General features: G+C 42.1%; 2 protein-coding genes across 3 annotated transcripts in view; one reads left to right on the forward strand and one right to left on the reverse strand.

Moving 5' to 3' along the window:
* The first annotated feature begins 693 nt into the window (after window positions 1-693).
* PDHB (pyruvate dehydrogenase E1 subunit beta) lies at window positions 694-9933 on the forward strand. The gene is made up of 9 exons (XM_054978367.1): window positions 694-859; window positions 3038-3145; window positions 3261-3323; window positions 3478-3513; window positions 3637-3922; window positions 6196-6306; window positions 6828-6919; window positions 8595-8736; window positions 9302-9933. The coding sequence occupies exons 1-9, from the start codon at window positions 740-742 to the stop codon at window positions 9445-9447; spliced, it is 1104 nt and encodes a 367-aa protein (XP_054834342.1). The 5' UTR covers window positions 694-739; the 3' UTR covers window positions 9448-9933.
* Window positions 9934-10132: 199 nt separating this feature from the next.
* The window catches only part of PXK (PX domain containing serine/threonine kinase like), a 54346-nt gene continuing 36752 nt past the window's right edge, over window positions 10133-27726 (reverse strand). Inside the window, exons 15-18 of one of the 2 annotated variants that reach the window (XM_054978366.1) lie at window positions 27210-27296; window positions 25633-25702; window positions 24178-24237; window positions 10133-11021 (exon numbers count right to left, since the gene is read on the reverse strand). In XM_054978366.1, the coding sequence (XP_054834341.1) occupies window positions 10819-11021; window positions 24178-24237; window positions 25633-25702; window positions 27210-27296 (420 nt within the window). In that variant the 3' untranslated portion in view covers window positions 10133-10818. Of the gene's footprint in view, window positions 11022-24177; window positions 24241-25632; window positions 25703-27209; window positions 27297-27726 lie in introns of both variants that reach the window. The other variant, XM_054978365.1, reaches the window with a different exon arrangement.

Genomic DNA, 27726 nt, shown 5'->3' on the forward strand with positions numbered 1-27726 from the left:
TTCCCAGCAAAAAAACACTTCAAGAAAAAGTGTTGCCCACCCCCAACCAAAAACACTGCTGAGGCGAATACATGCATCTTAAATGCCACAGCACGAGCCACATAATACCGTAACAAGTATGGTTGCCAGCCTCCAGGTGGGGGCTGGAGATATCCTGGAATTACGACTGATCTCCAGCCAACAGATATCTGTTCCCCTCGAGAAAATGGCAAATTTGGAGGGTGGACTCTATGGCATTATACCCTGCTGAGGACTAGTCCTTCCTCAAACTCTGTTCTCTCTCTCCAAGTATCACCCCCAAGTATTTCCCAAGCATGAGTTGGCAACCCTAGTAACACGATACCTTTTATTGGAACCAACCAAATGACATAACAGTATGCGAGCTTTCGGTTGGTCCTAATAAAAGGTATTGGCACTGTGTTCTATATGTTTGCGTGGGGGGTATATTTTAATTTGAATGCACACAGCTGCTAGCTAACAACTTTTATCTTCAGCAGTCACTTCAAGGCCGCCCATTATCCTTCCTTCCCCGCCCAGTTTCCCCATCACTTTTGCTAATACGTTGAACTAAGGGCGGAAGTGAATCCAGCACTGCGTCAAGCTGAACTCCCATCATGCTGAGGTGCGCTCCCGCCTAATCTCTTCCTCTTCCCCTTGTTGCTAAGCAATAGGAGAGCATGAACTAGGGCGGGGCGTCGGGGTTACGCCGGGGTATGTCCAGGTTGAGGGCAGATTCAAGATGGCGGCCGCAGGGGGTACGCTGAGGTGCTTGGCCCGGTGTGGGCAGCTGGTGAGAGCCGGGCGTCTTCCAGGACCTCCTCGGCGGGGCTTCCACGCCTCTGTGCCTGCTGCTGCTCAGGTAAAGGAGGCTGGAGCCGGGATACCCTTCAGGGTGAATAGAAGAAACACTGCTGGTGGAGGTCGGGGTCCGCTTGGTGCTGTTGCGGGAGAAAGCGTTGTAGATGAGGCTGCTGAATAGGGTGGGAACGGAACCCCTCCCCTCCTCAGTATTTGCATTTCTGCCCTGGACGGTGCTGGGTCTCAGTTTTATGTTGAAAGTCCCACCTGGGAAAGGAGCACATGTGAAAAGGCACTGCACACGCTCGGAAGATACGATGCTCCCTTCATTTTGGCAGTTGTCCCCCAGCTTCCTGGCGGGGTGGCTCGCGAAAAGTATCGCTTGGCCTTATTCTCTCTCCCCCTTCTTGAAGGAAGAGTGGATTTTAGGGCTTTGTGCTGGACAATGCACAGATCCTGCACGCTTCAGGGAAAACTGTATTGGTCTATGTGATCTATGAGCAGGTGCTGGAAGCAGATAATAGACAGTATTTGAACCAAGGGAGGTAAGTGATCTGGGATTTCCCCCCCCCCCTCAGGGTTGGTGGAGAAAGTATACCAGTACGGTATAGTGGTTAGAGTGTTGAACTAGGATTTGGGAGATCAAATTCAAATCTTCACTCTTGAGGCTTGCTTGTGACCTAGGACCAATCACTCTGTCTCTTCCTGACCAACCTTACAGGATTGTTGTGAGGATAAAATAAGGAAGAATCATGTAAGGGACTTTGAGTTCCTTAGAGGAAAGGGCAAGAAAAATGTGTTACATAAACATGTGTGACTTGTTTGTGGAATGCTATTTGTACTGTTGTTCCCTTTTTTGAATCTGTAGGTTCCAGTTGCCTCCTTTCCTACATCAGCAGTCTTCTGCTACAATCTACAGGCATGCTAATGCCATATACAAAGAGTTAAATACCTTGTTATGTTGACATGTACATGCTTTTCAAGGGCCTCACTGTGCTGTAGCTGTCATGCAGCTGTCATGCCCCGAGTAGTCAGATCTGTGCAATCACTCAGGGTTCACTGGCAGCAGATGTCTCTTGCCAATTGCTGGAACAGGAGAGGTTATGCCAGGGCAAATATTTGAGGAGAAGGAAAAATGTGTCCACATTTTTATAGTTACTATTCTTGGTAACAGGAAAAAAATCTTTGCTAAAATCTTTCAATGAATACAGTGTTTTAATATGTTGTAATGGTTTGAAGATTTGCTCTTCTGAAGGTGGGAGGAGGATTTTCTATGTATGCATGCCTGGTACTTTGGGGCATCATTTTCCCCAAAGGCTCCTCCTATCATGGCAAAGGCTGTATGATGCTGTTTGTAGACGACATCTAGTAAATCATTGATTCTATAGTGGGTGGTGTGAGAGCCTTCTGTGGGAACACCAACCTGTTGGTAGAAAACTAACAGCCCTGTCCATTGTGAAGTGTGTTTGCAGGACAACAATGTGGCTGAAAGGTGTTAAGCAATATGTTTCTGATTTTGAAAACGTGCTTTGGGACAATGGAGCAAAGATGTTACAATGGGTGGTCTGTGGTGAATATTTAGTCTCCATGTCAGATCTCCCAGTATCTTGCTTTGAAGCAGTTACAGTGCTGAAGAGATCTTGATACTGTTGCTAACCTAATGGAAATAACCTTTTTGGTTGAGCACAAAAGTGAGCATTAGGAACCAGGAAGAAAGACATACAATACTAAGCAGAATTTTTCATGACTATTGCTCTTCAAAGATCCTTTCCACTGCATGACAACATGGTCAGAAAACCCTCTAAAGAGATCTTTGATCCCTCCCCCATCTCCTTGTTGACAAACTTAGCAAATGGAAAAGAGCAAGTCTTGCCCACATCTGACTGGCATGCTGGCCAGCTTGCTGCTTCTTCAGAGACTTGCATTGCTGCAAATAATGGATGAGTTCTCCAGTGCTAAACTATCAGAGCTATCCTAAAAACACTTTCCTAAGAGTAAGCCCATGAATAGACCTGCCAAGGATTCTATGTAGATGTCTCTTGGGAAATACCATTGCCACATTGCCTTGCCTTTCTTTTGTGCTGTTCTAAGAGACAGATCCCATTAAGCGCTCTAAGCTATAAGAATTCCCAACCAAACTTGCGACCAAAATATCATTCATCCTAGATGATGATAAAGTTTCAGTGAGGGTACTCTAGACAGTTTGGATTGTGGTTTCAATATGTCTTTTCATCAACAGGTGACTGTCCGTGATGCTTTAAATCAGGCCCTGGATGAGGAAATAGAGAGGGATGAGAGAGTTTTCTTGCTAGGGGAGGAAGTTGCTCAGTATGATGGTGCATACAAGGTAAGAATGCTTAGAAAGGGTATCATCAGTGTGATACTTAGGCAAATGAGCAACAACTTAATCCCTGCCTTCCCCCCCCCCACCCCGCTCCTTTTTTTTTTTTTTACATCTGTAGATTAGCAGAGGACTCTGGAAGAAATATGGTGATAAAAGAATAATCGATACTCCTATATCAGAGGTACAAATTCAGAGCTCATTTTAATTTGTTTTAATACTGAATCCTAATAAGATCCCCTCCCCAGTACAGCCAGCCATTTTCAGTAGAACCTCTTTTCAAGTCATTGTGATGCTAAAATTTTTAGTTTCACTTTTTTTTCTTTGCCATTTTTTAGATGGGATTTACTGGAATTGCTGTAGGTGCTGCTATGGTATGTAACTTTCGTTAGGGATTTTAAAATAAAAGCATTGCTGTATATATAAAATGACAATTCATTCTTGTATTTAAAAGCATGTTAATGAGAGCTGTTAACACATCTGCCTTATCTTAACAGGCTGGCTTGAGGCCCATTTGTGAATTCATGACCTTCAACTTCTCTATGCAAGCCATTGATCAGATCATAAACTCGGCTGCCAAAACCTACTACATGTCTTCTGGGTTGGTGCCTGTGCCCATTGTCTTCAGGGGTCCAAACGGAGCCTCAGCAGGAGTAGCAGCCCAACATTCGCAGTGTTTCGCAGCCTGGTATGGGCACTGTCCCGGACTGAAAGTAGTGAGTCCTTGGAGCTCAGAGGATGCAAAAGGTCTCCTCAAAACGTCAATCCGGGATGATAATCCAGGTGAGTGAAGCCACAAGATCTGTGTCCGTGTGTATGTAATGCTAAGGTGTTAACTTCTTGGGTTGCATCTGCAGCTCTGGCATTTCAGATGCAAACCTACCTTTTGGAATTTGCCGTGTGCTGAAACTTTTCCAGGATCAGGTGAGAAATGAGCACATTATCATTACATAAATGCACTGTTCATAAGTACCATTCATTCCACTCTTTCCACTCTTATTCCTTGTGCTTGAACCAAAGTGGGTCTAAGTTGTTATTATTGGCCAGATATTGCAATAGAATGTTTTCCAACCATGTACTAAACTCCTTAAATCTTAGACCCGGTTTCCAGCTTTGTGAGCCCAAGGGGACTTTGAAAATAGCTTTCACAGCCTCTGGTGCAATTTCACCAACAGTTTTGGAAACTGAGGGAAGTTTTAACTGCTGCTTGCATTACAGCAAGGAGATGAGCGAGTGGGGCCAAATGTTCAAAAAAGAAAAGGCATCCCACCCAGATATAATTATGCACACCTGCATTTAATATGCTTACATGAATACAGTTTTCTGAGTTGGATTTTAGAGAACCATGAGCCGGAGCAACTTGTGGGTTTTCTTTTTTTGCTGCCTTTCCTGACTTTGCAGGAAAAGTTGCTGAGTGTTTGAATAATAATTTTGGACTCTGGAAAAGAGAGAGTAGTGAACTTCAGATCATTTGATATAGAGAGTTGCAATATAGGGAGATGAGAGACCGTCTACACTTGCTGATCACTGGTAGCCCCATCTAGAGTTCCTCTGACTTCTGAATCTAAAGCAAATGCTGCTTACAAGTTTTTAAAGTATTCTGTTGCCCAAAAGTTTAGAAATGGAAAGAAGTTGCTCAGAGACAGCAAACAGGATTTGTGTTCTGGAAAATTTTAGTCACTTATTTGAACATACTAATTTAGGAGGGAAGATTTTTAAAAATAATTTTAAAAATTGAATTAGGCTAACCAGGAACAGCAAAAAATGAGCTATAATGTTATTTTTTTCCATGAACAAGCCAGGTGCTTGATTTCCAACTGTTCATGTTATCAGTTCATGACTTGATCAACTCACCTTTGATACCATTCAAGTGACTGTATAAAAATGGATATTACACTGAAGCTGAGCTGTAGTAAGTAGATCCACACATGCATTCCTAACTTCAAGTGCTACAAATCCATGGGTATCAAGACTGATCCATCTAAGGAATTTTCAGGGCTCCTGGGTACATTGCACCCCCAAATCCAAATTTCTGGGACTCCTGTAGGCTGTGCCCAAGCTAACACACACATCTTTTTTTCACTTCTGTTTTTTTCCATAGTGCCAAACTTAAGAACCTAACCAGACTCTGAGTCAAACAACATATGAAGCCGGAGACTATGGTTAGATCTACCAACATAATTTTCAACCAGAAAAAAACCCATCTGTAGCAGAATCCATTTAGAATTGGGGGAGTGGCCTGAGGATGAGATTGAGCTCCTCCCCTCTGCAAGCTGCGTTATTAGTAGAGCTTGAGCTGCTGTTATAACCCAATAGGGGGAAAGGCACAAACGTTTATAATACATCAGTTTTACCTACTATGGCTAATAGCTGCGTGGGGAGGTAGTAGTAATTTTACTAAGGCCTTTTTTGCTCAGGCGATTTTTCACTGCTTTTAGCCCCATACCTCTTTGGGTTCTCTTCCAAATTCCAGACTTTTATCTCCCCCTTCAGATTTCAATGTGGTGTTTTCAAGATTTCATTTTCTGTGCTTTTTAGTTTAAAAGTTCTGTGTTTGGAATGAGTACGCCAACATGGCACATGTACCATGTTGGGTTTCTTTTTGCTTTCATTTCTCTTTTGTTATTTTTTTTCTACTACTAATGCCTTAATACTGGGTGCCTTTGGTCATCATAACGTAATAAAATGATTGGGCATACATGAAAATAAAAAAGGGGGTGGCAGTGATGTGACAGCACCAGTGACACCAATGATGATGTTCACATCTCACCACATGGCCCTCTTTTATTTCATGGCGGTGTGGACAAAATAGATGGCATCCACACCAAGATTAAAAGTGGTGTGCAGAAAGGTTGGTCGCCCAAACAAATTGATCCTTAAGGAGTGAACACTCAAAAAGAGAGGAATAAATCACCTGTGCAGAAAAGGTCTGGGTAACTGGTTCCATGGTGCTGATCTAAAGTGTCCCCTCCCACTGTTGACTTGCATACTTGTGGCTTAATACACATGTGAATCATAAAGTTTTTCAAATGCATATTCTCTTATTTTCTCCGTAGTTGTAATGCTGGAAAATGAACTGATGTATGGTGTTCCCTTTGAAATGTCTGAGGAAGCTCTGTCAAAGGACTTCCTTGTTCCTATTGGGAAGGCTAAGATAGAAAAACAAGGTAAGAAAAACTAGCTCTTTGCAGTGTTACAGTGGCCTGCGTTCTGAGAAATTCTTCCCTCTTTACATATTAGATGCATTTTAAAAAGCCTGTGCTGTTTAAAACCATACGTTCCAGCCAGCGCTCATGCATGCCAGTTAATGTCCATCGGCATGTTACCTGAAATTGCCCATCGTTCGTGAAAGTATGCACTTCTGCATATGTTAGGGAAATATTTTCATTAAACCCACAGCACTAAAGGGGATTTTTACTGTCCATTAATTTTACTTTCCAGCAATTGGATTGGCTTTTAGCATGGCAGATGGGAAATTATCAAGCCAGTGTACTTACTGTGTTTGTACCTTTTATCTGCAGTAAGCACAGACCACACAGTTACGAAAGGAAAGAATGCATTTTACAATAAAACATAAATTAAAATAAAAACTTGGGGCAGGGTGGTGGCCAGCAGATGATCTTTCACTTCTAGAAAAATAGAAATATCTGCATTCCAGTGTTAGCATTGCTGTGATTCTCTGTTTCAGGAACCCACCTTACCTTAGTGTCTCATTCACGACCCGTTAGCCATTGTATGGAAGCAGCTGCTGTTCTTGCCAAAGATGGGGTGGAATGCGAGGTATAATTCACAGTGAAGCAAACCATACCTGTGCTATTTTTATTGCAATATTCTGATAACTGCTTCATATATTCATCTTGAGTTTCCCCAGGATTCCCATCTTTCTGTGGATTTGCAGAGTTGAAACAACTTAGTCACGAGTGACAGAAGATAGTTTGGGAGGAGGTTGCACTTTATTGCATCTTGCATGAGGGGAGAGAAGGTAGTAACTGTACCTTTGAAGGCAAGGTGATACGTGCCCTACAGGCAACGCTTTGCTGATTAATCCCAAATTTTGGATAGTTTTTCACTTACTTATCTGAACTGTTCTGACTAAGCAAATATTTGAAGATTGGATTCAGAATAAATTTTCTATTAATGTCAGGAGTGGGGTAGTTTTCATAATTCCCCCTTCCTGTTGTAGATACCTGATTTGCCTCTCATGCTCTTCCTGAGGGTCTCCTGTCCCCAAGGAGCTGCATTTCAGAGAGAAAGGGGTGGGGAGAGAACATGCTATTCCATGGAGAGAAGAGTTTTGTGTGAGTGGAAAATTTAGGCTGGAGCCAACCCTAAAGTTTCAGTTGCTATTTGATCAGTCATTTAGATGAAACATGATATTGCCTTATACCCCATCAAATTGCATCTTGCTTGGTTTTATCTATTCAGATTTGCACCAGCCCTCTCGAGCTTCAAGCCAAGGTCTTTCCAAGAGCTGCTTGAGATCTTTTAATTGGAAATGCCAGAGATTGAATCTGTGCCATTTATGCAAGCAGAACATAGTTACTACCACTGAGTTAAGCATTGATTTAAATATCATTTGACTTAACTTTTTTTTAAAAAGTGGCCTAAGAGGAATACTGCTTTTGTGTATATATGTCATGGTAGGAAGGTACCATTTAATTTAAAAGCAAACTTTGTGTAAGTCTATTTATAGAAAGAGGTATTCAGATTTATTAATCAGTTTAAAACTCACGAAATTACTTGGAGATGTTGCCTGCTTAAAGAAGTGCATTTTATGTCCTTAGCTTGTAGAATTTCTGTGTAGGGTACTGATACTCTTCCCGCCCACACACACAATTTTGAATCCTACTCACTCTCCCCTCCCCCATGCCCAGTCAACTATCTACTTTTGAGCTTTCTACTAAGAATTGCTACATGCTTTGAATAACTTCACATTGATAAATACTGTAGCAGAAGAGAAGGAATTCAACTACCGCCTGCTATGGGCTGCATAATTCTTTTCAAAGGCTGAGATTCTCAGCATATTCATTCCACTTCATTCAAGCTCTCCTCTTGCTGTTCTGGCACCTCTTGTATCCATGAAAGATATAAAGGCTTGCTTGAAGGAGGATTTCTACAGATGGAAAATGGTAGCCTCTAGCAAGTACCCGTCCTGATGTTCGTGTGGGCTCCTTGTACTTGAGAAGCTGGATTTCAAAGGGCATTTGGGGCTGGAGGGGGGAGAGGCAAGTCTTACACTACTGCTGGAGTACCTGGTGGATCCAAGCCATTGTTTTTAAAATATGAATATTGGGAGTTCTTCAGCCCTTAACAGGCCTGAAGATGGAGGGGAGCCATCTGTGGTTTGACAGTGCACCAGGGAAATCTCACATGACAAGGCTGGGATTAATTAAAAGTGATGGTGGCTAGCAGAAGACTACTCAAGGCACATTCTCGTTTCTCTTTCCCCCTTCAGGTAATAAATCTGCGAACTATTAGGCCAGTGGATATTGAAACCATTGAGGCCAGTGTTATGAAGACAAACCATCTTGTAACAGTGGAGGGAGGCTGGCCACAGTTTGGGGTGGGAGCTGAAATATGTGCCAGGATTATGGAAGGTATGTTGGATGTTGTTCAACTTAAGGCTAACTATCCCTTTTCTTTTCTACTTGTGTTCTTCCTTTTAGCTGGGATGAGAAGAGATTTACACGTAAAAAGAAAGTGTATCCCAGCTGTGGTTTTTGTTTAGATTCTTGATGTGAAAGCAAACCCTTCAACTGTGCCTTTTCTGTAAGGACAGCTGCAATAGTGTAGGTCTGTCAGCTGTAGTAGGAGCCATTTCATGCCTTCAAGTGAGATCTTTCGTTGCACCTGAAGGTTCTGAAATCCTAAATTGTGGGTAATATTTATAAGTGCTGCTTATCTAACTGGAGATTAAATTGACAGAAAAGGCAATGTTTTATATACATGTTAAGAGGAAGAAAAGGATTTCACCACCCCTCCCCCTAGGTTGCCTGAGACGAGAAGCACAATCTTTATGGATGCAACTTTGAGCTGATGTGTCAATTCTTAGCCCTATCTATACACATCCATTTTATATAGGTATATAAAAACCACAGCTGTACTATGGACAGAAGATTCAGGGCTCCCTCTCCTCATCTTAACCCTTCATTCTGATTCCAGGTGCTGCTTTCAACCACTTGGATGCTCCGGTTGTTCGTGTCACTGGTGCAGATGTTCCTATGCCTTATGCAAAGACTTTGGAGGAGAACTGCATACCTCAAGTAAAGGATATAATATTTGCAATAAAGAAAACCCTAAATATCTAGTTTTCGTGTATATATTTAAGCTTTTCTTCCAGACTTAAATCTTTAAAAATATTTATGGAACGCTTTTGTCATTAATATTGCAAGCTGTGCCGGGGAAGGGGAGAAAGAAAGATATTGGATGCATAATCTGTTACGAGGCCTATAATGCCTCCCATCCTACTTCTAAGAAGAAAATATAAAGGGGGAATTGACAGACTTCATGTTTTGTAATGTGTATTTTATGTAAAGAACTGTTATTGTAGGGCAATATTGTTTATCATTGTATAATTGATCGGTCTCACTTTAAGTGACATCCTTAATATATCAAGAATCTTTTGCTCATTTTGTAATCTATAAAGCTTGAAAGAAAGGACATGAACAGAAACAGTTGTGTAAAATTGGAATACCCTTTTGCTGGCTGTGGGGCGGGGGAGAGCTTGTACTGTAGCTGCGGCATGACCTTGTAAAGTCATGCATCTATATTAAAACAAACTTTGGTGCTGTGTTTATCACTTTCAGACAAGTAGAATCTCAAGGCAGTCTTGTTTCATTGCCAAAACGTAAAACTGTTGCATCATCTCTCATAAGACCAATGAAATTCCATTGACATTTATTTTAATAAAAATATGATTGAGTATATCACAGGTTACATGAACTTATACACATTGACATTCTCTGCATAGTAACACACACTGATAATATACTTGACTTTAAAAATGGATTCCTAATAATCCCTTAAAGTGCAATTTAACGGTTTGAATAAATCCAAAAAAGGACATTTTTATTAAATTATACAACTTTCAGTTTCCAGCTCAACAAATTATCTAGAAAAATTTTGGTTTGATGGAAAACTGTCCCCCATGTTTTAAATAAATGCAGAAGTTCTATACCAAATTAATTCCTGAACTGAATGTTCTTCCAAGTGTGGACATTTTAAGAACAGGGGTGTCAGCAGTATTAACAGTGATCTATAGACTAACAATATGTTGTAGGGAGAGAAACAGCCCTAACTTTATCAGTGTTATAACTTTCTGATTAAGTGACTTTTAGACAGTTAAACCAAAAATGCTTGAAACATCAATATATCAGGCTTAGGCTTCCAAAAGCCCTAAAAAACGGGACAAAAAGAAATGTATTGCCTACCAAAAATAATAATTCCTAAAGAGTTCCTTTAAGCTGGAATTGACACTTTTCTTACTGCCCCCCAAATGCAATCCTCAATAGTGTTGCTACTCTCTGAAAAGATTTATCTAAAAAAAAAAGCTTGAAATGGCTCTAAAGAAGCAGCTGTAAAAAGAAACCACAAGGCAGTGGTTAAATCAAATTTTCAGAAAAGTCTCTTCCTAAGGTAAACTCACAAAATATATCCAAGCTGGGTTGGTGTAAACAGTTTCAATTGATTTTAGGAGCACTGTAGTCACATGTTTCTGTTTTCTTCAAAGCTCCTTTATGAAAATTCTGAATGGAACTGAGTAAGGCGCCCCGGCTTGTGCTGTTAACAGGCTGTGAGTCAGGCTGCATTGGCACATCCAAATTGGGAGGAGGGGGAGGAGCTGCTGGTGGTGGAGGTGGTGAAGGAATTGTTGCGGCCTCTGCTATGGAGAAAAAAAATACCAGTTAAATTTAAACTGCATTGAAAATAGTCGCAGCAGGGCAGAATGAGATGGGGCCAAACCTACTGAAACGAAAATTTGCATGAGAGGGAAATCATGCAATGCAAAAAAAGCCAAAATGATTTGTTCCATTAGTAAAGGTGCAGGCATATTTGGGAGCAGGATGGGTACATACACAGGCAGGCAGTGCAGGTACATGACAATGTTCTGTTCAGTCATGAGGGTCAGCAACTAGATAAAGAAAAACCTGGGATTCTCATTCCAGGACAATCTGAGCCTCAGGAAACCTGCATGCTGCTGGAAGTGCAAGCGCTTGAGAATTTAAACATAAGAGTACAAGAAATTACAGGGACGAACACAAGCTTGTCTAAATTAGATGTTAGCCTTTCAAGCTTTGACCAAGTGAAACAGCATAGCAAGAGATGCCTCCTCTATTGTCAAGTCCTTAAAGCCTGTGCACTCCACTTGTAACTTAGTTAAAAGAAATGTAGTAGTTATGCAAGTGAAAGCTGATAGCAATTTCCCATACACGGCTATGACAAAGAACCACTAAATTTTCTTATTGCGGCACAGGAAAAGAACATGCACTCCCAATGCATGTAATTTACACATGCTGGCAATTGGTTCAAACTGTGTGTGTTGGACATGCAAGAATCACACAAGGTAGTGTATATATTTCCTATACTCATGCATGCAAGTGATATGAGAGCTCTTAAATTCACTGGATGATCCCTCCCTCTACCAAATTGTATTGCACATATATATACATACTATTGCCGGACATAAGGAATCACACCTTGTCATTACAGGAAGGAACCTTCAAAATTCTTCTGCCATCCCCCCCCCCCCCATGCATAGGGTCCAAGGTGGACAATATCCTGATTTACAAGCTAAATTTGTATGCCATGACATCCATAACAATATGGGTTGTTTCCTTGACTACAAACCAGGGTTTCAAACAAAAATAACAAACCACAGGTTGTCATTTCTTCCCATTTGGACATCGTGACAAACAATATTCATTGCAAATGAAGAAAGTTTCAGTCTGAGCTGTATATTAGCATAGGAGGATCATGAGAGGTGAAAGACTTCTAAGGCCTCTAACAACCAACAATGGCTTGTCACTGTTTCACTAGAACCACAGAAAGTAGTGCCTGTAATGTACAAAACAAAATTAAAGCCAGTTTGTCCAGTATCAGAAGAACGTAATTTGACACGTTGGCACAGAAGTGCCAAGAGTCTTCCATGGTTTATTTTTCTGTTCATAGAATGGGCACCTAAGCCGTTCATAAATAATCACTGTGGCATCCACTTGTCACTAGAAGACACATATTGTGCTCAATGTGCACATTTAATAATAAACAGTAATGAGATCTTTTTGAAATGGATTCCTCAGGTGTAGGGCATCTGTATTCATATGCAGATACAATCTTTAGTAAGAAGGTACATTTAAGAGAGCTCGTAAATGAAACTTTTTAATATGCACTATAGTTAAAAATTCATTACATGCTTCGGATAATATGCCAATAGTGAAAACCACAGCCAAAACTTCAATGTTGTGGTCTCACAACTGTGCTTGCTTTTCTAAAGCTTCATTCATATGGGCATACTGATACAAAGAAAGCTAAAGTCAATTGGCCCTGATAGTAGCATGGAATATCATAAGACTGGCTCCTACAAAGCACAAGTGGAAAGTACCTACAGACACCGATCTTTCCAGTATTTCCCTTCCCCAACTGGCCCCTTTAGATTTTTAAGAAGCTGATGCCCAAGATGGGGAAGCTTAAATAAACAAAAGTAATGCAGTACTGAGGAGGGGGCTATTCCTCCATATGAATCCTGCAACCCCAGGAATAATCTTTCCAGGAGCCAGGAGGTACAAGAATGGAAAGGAATGTGGAAAAATTCTGCATACTTTCTGTGCACACGTGGCTGGATACAGGCCAGGGTTTTTAGGGGTTTCCACAGAACAAACATTTCCACCAAGCCAAGCCTTTTCTTACACAGAGTCACCATGCAGTGGCAGGACTATTGTGTCACCTGCAGGAAAAGGTGCACAGGCTATCCATCCTTGTGCAATTTATCACACCATCCCAAAGTGCTGCTTGTATATTTTTCATTATGTATACACTTGCACCACATACTCCAAATCACATCCTGGGGTTGCGTAGCTACAGCCATGAATACAAGGATAGAGAAGCAGCATTATTTAAAGAGGGTCTTTCCCACCTTTTCCTGCCTTGAGACACAAGCCCAACACAAGACTTTCTACCTCAGATCACCTTTACTGGATAAACTAGGCTTAATCTCGGGGGGCTGTATCCATTCTGCAAGATATTCTAACAATAGTGCAGTATCCAATGACATTGATGCAGCCATGGAACGAACAAGCTGATGGCCCCAACAGAACAAAGATTTAACCAGTCTTTCCAGCCAGATGCTGTTGAAACGTTTATCCCAATGAGAATCTCTCCCAATTGTGTTAGTAACTGGCATAACTTGACAGACCAAATACAACTGGAGAAAAATGAAATAAAATGCACTGCATGGCAAAAAAACATGAAAGAGTACAGAGCATGCATGAAATGGCATATACCGATCAAGCAGGTGAACAAAAGCCGCATTCCCAGCAAGTATATCTAAATTGCTATTTCAGCCCTTTCAGATCAGGTGAACCAGTTAAATAAGCAAAAATTGAGCCCAACATGCACAACAGGATAGAAGATACAAAAGCCAAAAACAAAGATATGAAAGCAGCAATGATGGCAGATTAAAATTCTGGGGACAAAAGATTAAAGGGGAAAAAGAACTCAGTTACTAAGGCATAGAGGACAAGAGAAAGTAACACTCAAAAGATAAACAATCCAACGACAGGTATATTTAGACCCAACATATTATTACCACCCTCAGTTACTCAACATAATCCCTGAGTGTTAGGTTTTTGGGAAATTACTTACTAAGCATAAAACAACTTTTTCAGCTGATAAGCAGCTGGCCTTGAACGTTTTATTGCACAAATAAAAGCAGACATTACTCGGATCTTTTCTCCAGCTGATAAGGGGGGAAACTACAATATTTGCATTGTTGGTAATTGAAATGAATTTTACTAGAGAGTTGTGCACGAAGTGTGGTTTCAGCAGCATCAGAAGCACTGCAATGTCACTAGCAAGGCGTGAAACAGCCCTGCTTACACACAGAGAGAGGGGGGGTGCCATCTTATGACTTAACTTTTTTTAATGTCCTTGGAGATCAAGCATTCCCCCATAATACTGTTCAGGCAAAGCTTATGCATTAAACACATTCAAAGCAGCCCACACCAGCAAAGTCACCCCTTCTCATAGCAAGGCCTGATCCCTGTGTGAACCTCAGTTCTTACACATTTAGTTCTTTGGAAGCAGCATGTGTCGCCTTTCTAGTAAAGGGCACACAATTCCCCTTTAAAGAACACAGACACAATATCTTACACTGAGAGCACCACCCATTGTGAAAAAAGCCCTCCCTCTCCCTGTAACAGGACTACACCTGAACTCTTCTTTAAGTGAAATGAATCAATAGCATGCAGCAGGAGAAAACTGAGGACTGATTCATATGTTGTCACATCTTAAGAGCAGCATCTCAAGTAACTCATGAAGTACAATGCTCGTGCAAAAAGATGAGAAGGGAACTGGGGTGCAAATCCCAACCACCAGCTTCCGTAAGCAGGGATTTTAGTGCACTCCCCTGCTCTTGAGGGCCAGTCCAGCATGATCTCCTTCCACACTCACACCATGTTATTCACGTGAGTGGACAAACCATTCATGTCGCTAAATATGCTAATGTTTCCATCGTCCTCTCTTTTTGTATCAAGCACCATTTCAGCTGAATACCACTTTGGCTTGCAAAGGAGGGGGAAATAGTGTACTACTGGCTGGGGCGGGGGGTGGAAGGCTCCCTCTTGACCTATTACATTTATAACATACAGTTCCATTGCCTAAATATTTCATAATCTGCACTAATTGAGATAAGTTTGCCAGTTCCCATCACTCTGTACCTTAATTGCCTAAAGCAGGACTAAAAATCAAACGGTGGCCATGATCACTCTCCTCCTAGCAACCGATAGGATGAAATTAAAAAGAAGCACATTCCTGCTTTTCTCCACCCCCTCATTTGGACCCAGCGTAAACATATGTTTTTTCAGGGTGAAACAACTTTCCGTCTTATCTGGCACTACGAATGGCCAATAACTGAAGCTAATTGCCAGCTGAAACAGAAGCCAAGATGCCTTTCTCAATCTAGCTTGTACAAAACCAGATGGGATTCAACTATTCAGGTCATTTTGGCTGTAAAGTGTTACCGTGGTAAAGGCATAGGTGCTTCTACTCAACACTCTTCTTCACTGTATGTGAAAGGCAGTGAAGTTGGAAGTGGGCAAGGGAGGAAAGGGTCTCTTCTCATCATCAATGGTCCCTACTCTTCACACACACACACACACACACACAAAAGTGGGAAAATTCTGTACCTCACAAAACTCGCAGCAGGATGGACAAGCAGGGAATCAACTTCTCTCACGCTATAAGGGAACATTGCTTGCTAAGCAAAAAACACAAAGGCGCAAATCGTCAGCTCACTAGGCGAGTTTTGTTGGTCACAGGGAGGTGCCTCAGAGATGTCATTAAAGGGCAGCAAACCATCAATTTTCACTCTACCCTTGCTCCAAGTAGCTTAATTTGGGGGGTACACACACTCTCTCCCTGCCTCTATTTTATTCTTGCAGCAAGGGTAGGATAAGTAGGTTAAAGCAAAGAGGCTAGGCTCAAGGTTACCTGTGGGCTTCCTAAGTAGAGATTCAAAGTGTGACACTACTTGCCTCTCAAATGGAGATTTACAGCCACTTGTTACTGTATTTTTTATCATCAAAGGGGTGACTACTTGGATTTTCTGCCTCATGTACCAAAATATCTTGGGACATTCCTACAGCCTGTCCCCCCTCCCCAATCAAACGCTGCCATTTTGGACTTTAAAAAATTCTTTTAGAAGCTGATGGTTTTTCCTTTGCCCCCCCCTCCTGCACACAGCCCTCACAATTGCTTGCAAGTCAGTCTGTACTCTATATTCCAGGTACCCATCCTTCAAAAGCGGGTGCCAAGTGGTGACTTTTCTTTAATAAGAAAAATTCTGCTCTCTCAGCTATCCCTAAAGAGGGATCTATATTGTGGTTTGTAGGAATATGCATATTTAATCCATTAATCAAGAAAATTAAACACTGCATGATTAATCAGCACAATAATCTATGATGGGTTGAGAGCCCTGTTAAATTTATCAAGGAGTTAGGCAAAGCCCCAAAGGAGCTGATTACAATGCTGCCAGAAAACAAGTCTTCTATGCATGAATCACTCTCTTCAGTAATGGCAGGTGTGACTTCGGTTTACAAGAGAAGGGTAGAACGTGTGAGGGCTTTTTTTCCCTTTTTAAATAGCATTTTTTTTCTTAATGAAAGAATTTATGAGTAAACACTTTGTAATATTTCCCCCTTTTTCAGCTTTAGGGTTTGTGGTCACCATTCCCTACCCTGTCAATCCAATGATGGGGAAATCAACATCAAGTTACTTTACCGAGAATTCACGTTCAAAATGGCGCATGCTCTATTGAAGACAGCAGAGGAGAAAGAGAAAGAGGAAAAAAGAGCACAACAGTCATTATTCTGGTGTTAAAAGGGCCATTCAATGGCAGTGAGGGGAGAAATGCAGACATAAGAAATTCAATACATTTAGCAGCACGAACACATTGGTTAGACAAAGTGACACGCAAGAATGCTTTTCCATTGCCCAGAATTAACCGTAGACACAAATTTTCAAATTGCATGCTGAACACATAGTGCAAAGGGACCACCTTAATTTCAGCCATTTCTGCCAGGATTTCATATTAACATATGAACCTGCCCTAAATGGTTAGAAGTCTGATCCATCTAGTATAATATTATATATTCAAAACTCTCCAAAACAAGAGACCAAAGCCTTTCCCAGCTCTATTGCCAGAGATGCCTTTTAACTTGAGATGCCTGTGATTGAACCTGAAACCTTCTGTAAACACATTTCCTTTACCGTTGTGCTATAGGACTCCATTTGAGCCACATGGGCAGCAGGAGCTTTTAGTAAGCATGTTTTCATTCAAAGTGCAGTCAAAGTCTTTAGACTTCAGAGGCAATCCTACTAGCACGCTTTCAAAATCCCACTTGTTTTGTACAGATGATGTCTCCCGAAAGCTCAACTTCACTAGCTCTCTGCATCGCAGGCAATTAATTTTGTGTTTTTACACCAGCATAAGTTAATCTACTTTCTCTTTTTCATGACTTATTTTACACAAAGCGTGCATACATATTTAGTGGCTACAGAGATACAGAATCAGCTTGCCAGAGTACGGTCAAAAGGAATGAATGTATTAATTTCACTACCTCTGGCAGTTTTTCCAAAAGCTACCAATATCCCCAGTTGTGGATTCCAATTGAAAAACTAATAGCCAGTGATACCTGTGAGGACACTATTTCGTAGAGAGGACAAAAAGGCAGACCCGCTTATTGTTCATTGTAATAAAGGATTTGTCAGAATTGCATGAATTCGTATCACAGAAAGGTAAAAGGTATGTGTGGACTTCCACACTCACATTCTGAAGTGGCACAGTAACACTTGTGCTTGTGGAGCAAGCACTGACGCAGCAATCTTAAGACCTGCCTGTTTTCTATATAACAGATGAACAGACTCAAGAGGTAAGGAATCTGCATGCCCGGGTCTGATTTGTCTATTGCACTTGCACCTGGGCTGTAGGCTAAGAAAATTCATGCGGGACTAAAATTATGTTTGCCTTTAAGGCAACACAGTCCCAATTTTTTTTAAAAAAAACCCATGGGAAGGAATACAACCTAGGAGAAAAGGAGCATAAGGAATTTCTGTAACCCTAGATAAAGGGAGTAGACCACTTGAAGAACTGCCTTTCCAGCTAAACATCTATAGCCTTCAACAGGAGAAATATAGAATCGCCAGTTAATCTCAAATAGGTGTGATTCGGGATTGTTATACTAAATATATACCGGAAAATTGCTGATTTGGTATTACCGAAGTCTACCAAATAACAGAACCCCAAATAAAATTGGGATACCAAATAAATCAATGCCAGACAAGTCTGAGTATATTTGGGTTTATCCACCAAATCCAGCTACAACCTTTTTAAGCTGGCTGGCTCTTCTTGCCAGCCCTTTTCTCCCCCTGCTCCACAACTTTCCAAGGCTTTTCCCCCACAGGGGAGGGGGGAGTGAGTGAATGAGTGAGTGAGGTTTCCCCCCTTTGCAGGCTTCCCAGACCGATTTGGTGCTGGTTGCTGGCTCTGTTGGGCTTGCAACAATGTCCTTCCTTGCTTCAGTTTGGATTTTCTGACTTTGGTTCTGCTGGGATTCTGTGGTATGGAGTTGGTTCTGTTGTGCTTGCACTGGCCTGGGGTTCTGCCTGCCTGGGTTCTTTTGAGTGACACTGGTTCTGATGGGCTTGCAATAGTATCCTTCCTTGCTTGAGTTTGGTTCCGGTGAAATTCTCTTGGCTGACATTGGTTCTGCTGGAATCTATTCATCTTTTTTCCTAATCAAACCACTGGGGGTAAGAAAATAAACACTCCTACTCATTTCATTTTGGATGCTGATTAAGCAGTTATCCTACAAAACCCAGATTCAAATGTGGAACTATGTCCAGTGGAATTCACACAACATAGAAGTTGCCGGCATCATCCACAAGCGCACAGTTCAGGTATAACTGCTCAACAGAAAGTGTTAGATCCTATGGACTGCAAGAGGTGGATCTTTCCCCACCTTCTCTTTCACCCAGCAGCCCCATAAGACTCTTTGAATCTAGATGGTGGAAGGAACCTTGTGAACAAAATAGCAAAAGTGGGTGCCAGTACTGCAAAGGAAATTTGGCAAAAAAAATCTTCGTGTGTGCATAAATACTTGGATCTGCTGCCTACTCCAACAGAAGAGGGAGATTGCACCATTTCACACCTTACTGCAGAACCTCGTAGCTTGTTCTCCATATGGCTCCTTCAGCCCCAATCATGAATTTCTGAGAGATCTCATGGGGCTGCAGAGAGATGGGGAAAGATCCAACCCCTTCTTTATAGCAAGGGGGAAAGATGCATGCACACCCTTGCACCCTAATTCATATACAGATATTACTTTCACCCCCCCATTTACCCCCCACCCCCAAAGTAGAAAAAAGGAGAAGACAAAACCCAGGCTGTTGAGTAGAATGTGCATAACTGCCCTTGTCTGGTCATTTGAAGCTACTATGGCATTTTTCAAAGCATCAAAATAGGTATTGGCGACAGGAAAGAACTCTTAATCATGTAAATGGATTGTATTCATGCTAGCCTTTTCTCCTCAAGAGGATTAAACTAGTATCAAATGGGTTTGCCCATGCTATAGCTTTGCTACAGGCCAGTGCCTACCTGAATCTAATTTTGATCACAGTTGACCTACTACAATATTAACATGGAAACAGGTACAGGCCCCATTGTAGGCTGCACCTGCATAGAACTCACTTTGCAAACAGAGGGGGAAAAGGGATTAGAAATCTTGAGTCAACCCTCCATTTCCCATATGGCGGTGTACAGATCTATTCTAAGCCTATCCCTCAACTTTACCTGGTATCCCATATCCATTTTGCCCAACACAAAGATGGCTGCACACTGGAAAAAGGTATCCTGATTGTGGTCACAAACATAACAGATCTTTTATCATGTTTTTTCCACAGCTGGGGTAACCCCAAGGTATTATTAGCATTGCCGTTAAAGAAACAGGATAGCAAAATCAGAGATTTGCCAGGACCCACTGCCCAAACATTGCCACCATTCTCACTTTGCACACAGCACACAGAAAGGTCAGAAAGGTTTGCTTCCTCCACAACTCTCAAGTTAAAGCCCTTGTGGGTGCCTCAGCTACTCTACTCCTAGGGCTTTGAACTCCAGGTAGGGCCATTCCTGGAGATTTGGAGGTGGAGCCTGTGGAGGTCAGGATTTAGGGAGGAGAGGGACTTCAGCAGGGTATATTGCCATAGAGTTCAGCCTCCAAACCCGCCATTTCCTTCAGGGCAACTGATTTGTGTATTCCGGAGATAAAATTGAAACTTAAAACTGGAATTAAAACTTAATTCCAGGACATCACCAGGCCCCACATGAAGGTTGGCAACCCTACCCACACCTCAGCATGGATAGGCAGTGGAGGACAAAATGGCACACCAATAAGACTGTGTATGTGGAGGAGTGGTAGGGTTAGCCCACCACTGTAAAATCCCAGGATTATATAACACCGACTACGTTCTGCCAGAATCCCTGCAGCGATCCTGCAGGGAGCCATCTTAATTGGCTTGAAATAGTATCAGAACATACCATATTTTATCAGTAAAAGGGAGAACCATTTGCTCTTAAACTAGTTAGTACATTCTACAGTGGTGCTGTTCTGCAGTGGTGATGCTCTGCCAGCTTGGTAGTGGGAGGAGCCCCACTGCCGATTATCTGTTAACATGAACTCGTCTGGTCTGATGACCTCTGTTCATCCCAAATGGCACTTAAATTCTTCTCATCGGTCCAAACATGATCCTGCATCCACAGGCTACTTAGAATCCCTTATCCCCCACCCCCCAAAAAGGCTCTGCTTCAGAAAAACGAAGAATGTTTCCAGGAAGAAGAGTGGGTAGAAGCAGAGAGAGCTTCACCTCACCTTCTCTTGATTCTCAGATCAAAAGCCCTGTGTAAAAGCTGATTATTACATCAGAAGTTTCAAAGCAGGTGGCTTTGGCATCAAGGGGCTACTGGTTTACACAGCACTTCTTATAAAGAAACAGTACCTTCCTTTTACATCGTTAGGTGATAAAGACCACAGAAGAGTGATTTCATAAGTGGCCGAAGAGGAGTCCAATGTACTACCTTCCAATAGTTATATCCTTTCCACACAAAATATAGAGGCCTACTCATCTCTGCTAGCCTTCCACTAAGACAAAACTTTGCTGGGAAAACTATTTCTCATGGCAGACTGAGATGGCCGTTTTTTATTTCATCTATATGGAATACCAACTGGCTGTGTTTTAAAAGTTAGATGTTGCCTAAGGTTACCTAATGATGGTTGTTGTGGGTTTTCCGGGCTGTATTGCCGTGGTCTTGGCATTGTAGTTCCTGACGTTTCGCCAGCAGCTGTGGCTGGCATCTTCAGAGGTGTAGCACCAAAAGACAGAGATCTCTCAGTGTCACAGTGTGGAAAAGATGTTGGCAGGTTGGCTCCTGAGTAGATATAAATGACCTGCCAACATCTTTTCCACACTGTGACACTGAGAGATCTCTGTCTTTTGGTGCTACACCTCTGAAGATGCCAGCCACAGCTGCTGGCGAAACGTCAGGAACTACAATGCCAAGACCCCGGCAATACAGCCCGGAAAACCCACAACAACCATCGTTCTCCGGCCGTGAAAGCCTTCGACAATACATCGTTACCTAATGAGTTTCAAGGTTCAACAGCTTTGAACTTGAGTTTTAAAGTCCTGTTCTAATCACTATACCACACTGGATCCTCTATGGAATCATAAACGAAGACAATAATCCCCATACCCCATACAAATCAACAAAGCAGTTGATTTGTATGAGGTATTATATTATCAGTATACCAAAACACTGCCTGTCTCGTAAGACCATGAAATTATCTTAATTTGCTTACAGTAGGCAAAAAGTTTGTTTTGCAGCCAACTCAGCAGGAGGCAGAGTTATTTCAAAACAGACAGTTATATTGCACTCAAAGGTTCGGCATTAAGAAGGATCTGCTTTTCAATTTAAGCAGACGCGGAAAAGAATTGCAAAGGGAGGTGAGTGGAGATGAGAGATCAGCCTTTCCACAAAATGTAAATAGTCATATTAACTAAAGAGCAGGGCTTTTTTTCAGGGGGAACGGAGTTCCGGAACCTCTTGAAAATGGTCACATGGCTGGTGGCCCCGCCCCCTGATCTCCAGACAGAGGGGAGTTTAGATGGCCCTCTGCGCCGCTGAGCGGCGCGGAGGGCCATCTAAACTCCCCTCTGCCTGGAGATCAGAGGGCGGGGCCACTAGCCATGTGACCATTTTCTCTGAGGGCAACCCACTGAGTTCCGCCACCTCTTTTCCCAGAAAAAAAGCCCTGCTAAAGAGTAAACATAGAAATGTTTGCAAATTTGCATGTATATACCTATTACATGTTTATTGAAATGTCTTTGATATTCACTGTACTGACTCACACTGTGTAATGCACCTTGAGTTTCAGTGAGAAAGGTGGACTATAAATAATGTAAATAAATATAATTCGCAGCATGCCTGTGAGATACAAAACAGATACGTTAAAAAAAAAGGGGGTTACAACAAAATATACAATTTGATTCCATCTACAGCAACTGGCAGTAGCAACAGGCCATCCAGGGAATTGAAATTTGATCCTATCTTGAATGTTCTAATTGTTGTTCAGACACTGATGAGGGCCAGCAACTAGTCAGTGCCTCAGGGAAGAACAACCTGCCGACTGATAGGCTTGTAACAATTAAATCAAGAAATATGGCAAAACTCATTTTTAAGAGAACAAATTTAAACAAATTACATGAAGCAACTCAATAAGGAGGGCAAAGGCAGGCTATCCCAAGGCTGGGAAATTTGTTTGTTTGATCTGGGAAGCCATGAGGGAAGGGATCGAGCAGCTCCTGAAAAGGCTGATCCCTCTCTCTTCCTCCATTTGCCAAATTCTAGTTATACCCTGAAGTTGGATTGGTGATTGAGATGTAACCACTCTTCAGAAAAATAAGCTTTGGCTCCTGTGTGCTAAGTGAAGACAATAGTGGACTCAGCTCTGACGAGCACCCGTCACTACACTGAAGAGTCTATTCATACAGTCCCAGATCAATGGATTACATATTTCAGCATGGTAAATTCTGGATGGGCAAAATCCTTCTAAAGTAGTTTGCTGTGGTACAGATCCTTTCCCATCCTTCCACCAGAGACTACTTTGATGCCATGAGCCTTTCCATTTCCTCTGAGCCCTACAATGGAGCAGTTTGTGCAGGTCCATCTATGCCAAACCTACACCTGCTTTTCCAGAGAATGCTCTTCACAGTTGCTAAGAGAGAAGAGAGTCCTACGAAGAGACATATCTGGGCAGGCTGAAGGACTGAGTTTTTATTTTATGTTCCAACCTCTGTATCCGTTCTTCCAGAAAGATCAGAAGAGCTAACAAACGTGGGGGGGAGGGGTAGCACACAAGATATGGAGGAAGCTGATTTATCTCGTGCTTTAGAACATTCAACACTATATTATTTTCCAGCTCTGTATTGGATTTCTGCTTGTTTCCAAATTTCTGTTATCCTTACCACATTGCATTGTTTTATTGAATGTCCCAGTCCATGTCTGTATTGACTTATACTGTGTGTCTCATTGAGAAAGGTGGATTATAAATAACAAACAGAAATTTTTAGAAGATCTATAATCCTGTGCAATGACCCTTTAAAGGCAGGTCAGGGAGGCTGAAACCATGGCATGTCTGTGGCCCCTTGTGAACTCAGTTCCTCATTCATAGTTTAACTTCTTAGCTACTACACAACACTATTACCCTTCCTGTTACCACCGTGTGAATTGCTGCTCCAACTCCTGGAAGTCATTTGCATCAGTTCCTGCAAATGACAGCGATCCTTCACTGACATCACAAACAACAGCTATATGTGCTGTTGACACAGAGGTGGAGCATTAATCCAGGTGTACACAAAGAAGTTGTTGAATAACATAAGCGGAGAGCACGGACAGAGTCCACACACACGGTACATCCTGAAAACATGGTTTGCAACACAGCACAAGGCTCACGGGGCAGGCAGGATTAAAGTAGCATAGACTATGAAGATCTACCAAGTATGAACGCGGAAGCTGTGAGACAAGGAAGCTGGAACCATTTCATGTATAACTGAGCAGCACAGAATCAGAACTCTTTATTCAATTACACTGTAGAAGCAAAAAGATTCTTAAAGGCAGCAGTTTCTTCTTATATAGGTTAAGACTGGTCCATATTACACTTAGCAACAAAACCAAGGCAGAGGTGGGGAGGCTGCATGTTGACACTTGAACTCACCTGTCATGGAAGGTGGAACAGGAGAGGAAGGCGATGTCAGAGGTGAACTTGCCCCAGAGCCTGCTGAAGAAGAAAATGTGCACAATTGCTGGAGCTGCAGTGCTTAAAATGAGATTCTTTATTGGAGTGAACAGCAAGCACAGGCAGGGGATTATATCTAAGATGGAAAAAGGAGGTGCAGTACAGTAGGCAGGGGGAGGCCAAGCAATGTAATTGGCAGCAGGGCAGCAACTTCACCGGGCAGATTCACCCACTTCATCTGTGTTTATTAGACAAAAGCACTGTCATAACGGGTACTGAATAGTGATGAACAATAATGTGCAGAAGAGTCAAAATCCCAGCAAAGGATTTATTGGCTTTACTCTCAAGCCTGCCTTGATCTGGATAGCCCAAGCAAGCTTGATTTTATCAGATTTTGGAAGCGTAGCAGGGTCGGTGTTGGTTAGCAATTGGATAGAAGACCTCCAATGAAGACCAGGGTTGCAGAGGCAGATAATGACAAACCACCTCTGTTAGTCTCTTGCCATGAAAACCCCACCGGGGTCACCATATGTCAGCTATGACTTCATGGCACTTTTCACCACCACCACTCTCAAACCCGCAGTGTGTGTTGCGAGAGGCTACCCTGAGAAATTTACAGTGTATTTTGCCAAGTCAGCAGATGGCCCTGAACAAGATGGAAATGCCACTGGTGGATCCCCACTATGAAGGTTTGGAAAGAACTGAGCTGCTGTCTATTCCAAGAAGAGAACCCAATTAGAATAAGAAGGTATGTGTAAACTGCCCTAGATATTAAAAGAAAACCTGAAATGTAGCAAAGGTAGACTATTAACTTGATTGGACAGTGTATATGTGCACTTCTCCCACAGATCACGCTCCGCAAAAATCACGCTTTTCTCTCATCCCTTCCTCTCATAAGTGGAAACCGCTCTGGGCAGGGACTGTTATTGATCAGAAATGTGAGTCATACTGAAAGGGTTAAACAAACATGTGTGCCTGCATGCATATACACACTATCCTCACCAAATCTGCAAGCCTCTGTTCAAAAGTCTCCCACAAATCTGGTTCCATTTGGCTTTATACATGAAATATAGTGTCAAAGGACTTGCGTACATGATCTTGGTGACTGCACCTTGTTTGGAAGCAAGTAAGCAAATTGCCTGATTCCTTTGCTGTAAAAATAAAGGGGAGGGTTGCATTCCGGTGTTCATCCCACACTGAGGTGGAGCACTTAATTCATATGAAATCCACCACAGACTGGAAGTAACCCACAGACACACCTCTTCTCATGAGGGAAGAGACTGGGAAGAATTTCTTAAATGCCACAAATCACTATTCCAGAAAAAAGCCTCACTAACTTTGTTTGACATCCTTTAAACAAGGGGAATAGCAGAACAATTCACAAACTCCCAGACTAAAGAGCACCACATGTTCTCCCTGGGTACAGTTGGTTACCTGAATTATTTGAGTTGCTGTATTTCATCGTTTGTTCTTCCCCACTCTCAAAGGCAGAGCGTTTGGACTTCTTTGGAGACAAAAACAAAAACAGAAGAAGAGAGGATTGAACCTTTTCCAAAAACCTTGTTAACAGCCAAATCTTCCTCTAGTTTCAAAGTGGTCATACATTTTACATACATCAGTCCAATTTGAATTAGCACGGGGCGACTGGTGGACAAGACATGTCTTGACTCCAAGCCCAAGGGAGCCAGTTTGGTGTAGTGATTATGAGCAGCAGGACTCTAAACTGGATAACTGTGTTTGATTCTCCACTCCTCTGCTTGAAGACAGCTGGATAACCTTGGATCAGTCACAGCTCTCTCAGCCCCATTCACTTCACGGGGTGATTGTCATGAGGATAACAACAACACCCTTTGTAAACCGCTCTAAGTGGGCATTAAGTTGTCCTGAAGGGTGGTATATCAATCAAATGTTGTTGTTGTTATTATTAGTATTAACACACCTCTCAATCCCAACCATTAATGGCATTTGTCTGTGCCTCTCTGAGTCATTCAAGTACCCACTTTAGTGCTTCACTGAAGGTAGAGTTCATCAAAATTGCAACAAGCAATTACTCTCAAAAGCAGGTGTTGGATTATGAAACCCAAATCATCCCTATATATTAACAAGAATTATTTTTCATCAGACTCCACATGATGATGGGAGAGGAAAACACCCCTCACCCTTCATCAACAGAATCTTCCCCTCACTTGTTTTCACTTTCCCCAGAGAAACTATACCTCTAGAAAGAGGAATGAACAGGTCTTAGATTAGAATTTCATGTCATTATTCCCTTCCAACAGCACAAAGAATATACCAACCTGTGTGTGGGACAGGTATCCAGGGAAGCAATGCAGGCTGATGACAGCGGCATTACAGACCATGAGGATAAGATGTGGACTGGCCACCCCCCAAGAAAAAAAAACAACCCTGCCACAGATGATAAATACAAATAACCACAGCCAGACCCCTCCACATATGTTAGAGGACAGGGTGTTCAGATATCCCCCCTCCCCCATTAATGTAATGCAGATATTATTGTGAGATTCTGAACAAGGCTCAAATCCCACTCAGCCAAGCCATAAAGTTTCAACATAGTGACCTCTGGCCAGTCATTTTCTCTCAACCTAACCTACTTCGTAGGACCATGGCAAAGACAAATCAGAATGTCCGTTCTGAGTTCCATGAAGAAACGGTGGAACAAAAATGTGTTTTATCATCGTCATCACAAATGACCTGATAAAACCTGCTCTGCCCTATTTATTAAAAGCAGCCAAATAACTAAACAATGTACAAAAATCCAAATACGTAACAGGCTCTCAGCAGGGAGAGAATTTTCAACACCAGAGCAAAAATACAAAGTGTTCTCTGTTTTTTTGAGGAAAGCCTTCAAAGGAGGAGGGCTATTTTAAAGAGTGTTGAAAACCAGCTGCTTATCTCAGCTTAAATACCAGATAAAAATACAGAGGAGGAGGAAAAAATAACAAGAGTTCTAGACAGTTGTTTTATTGATCTTGTATCCTGGCCCATCTCACCTTCCGTGCCAAGATCTTTCTTTTTTTTTTCTCTTCCTCTGAACCGTGATGAGACTGAGCTCTCGTCAGTCTTCTGTGCTGATGAATCTTTTATTAAAAGGAGGGAAGAATGAGATTTAGAATGAGGCAAATCACAGGCATTTGCAAATCAGGAAACATTTCCCAATATCCAGCTGTTATTATTGTTGTTCTTCCCACAACAGCCACTCTCCCTCTCTGATGGCTTCTGAAATGCCCAAGTATGGCTTTCAATAGGCCAGCTGAGGCAGGCTTCCTTATGAATATACCTGCAGGTCCTATATCAGGGTTGGGGGTGCCCTGAGCAAAACGATATTGTCCCCACTCCCCCCACACACATTCCCAGCTCCTTCACGCTCAGAGTTTGAAGGGTAGCTAGGGAGCAGTGTTTGGCTCTTTCTCTGGGCATCCTTCCAAGCTGGACATTATCTGATGGGCACCTTAAGAATAAAAGCAGAGCACAGCTCAGCATTCCCTAAGAAGTAAACACATTTAATGT

Source organism: Eublepharis macularius, chromosome 4 (assembly GCF_028583425.1).
Source record: "Eublepharis macularius isolate TG4126 chromosome 4, MPM_Emac_v1.0, whole genome shotgun sequence".
Classification (NCBI taxonomy): Eukaryota; Metazoa; Chordata; class Lepidosauria; order Squamata; family Eublepharidae; genus Eublepharis; species Eublepharis macularius.

What these genes read in the sequence shown, in the direction of transcription:
- PDHB (XM_054978367.1), top strand. Translation starts at nt 740, where the DNA reads ATGGCGGCCGCAGGGGGTACGCTGAGGTGCTTGGCCCGGTGTGGGCAG. An exon ending in CTGTGCCTGCTGCTGCTCAG is followed by an intron (nt 860 to 3,037) that starts GTAAAGGAGGCT and finishes TTTCATCAACAG; the next exon opens with GTGACTGTCCGTGATGCTTT. An exon ending in AGTATGATGGTGCATACAAG is followed by an intron (nt 3,146 to 3,260) that starts GTAAGAATGCTT and finishes TTACATCTGTAG; the next exon opens with ATTAGCAGAGGACTCTGGAA.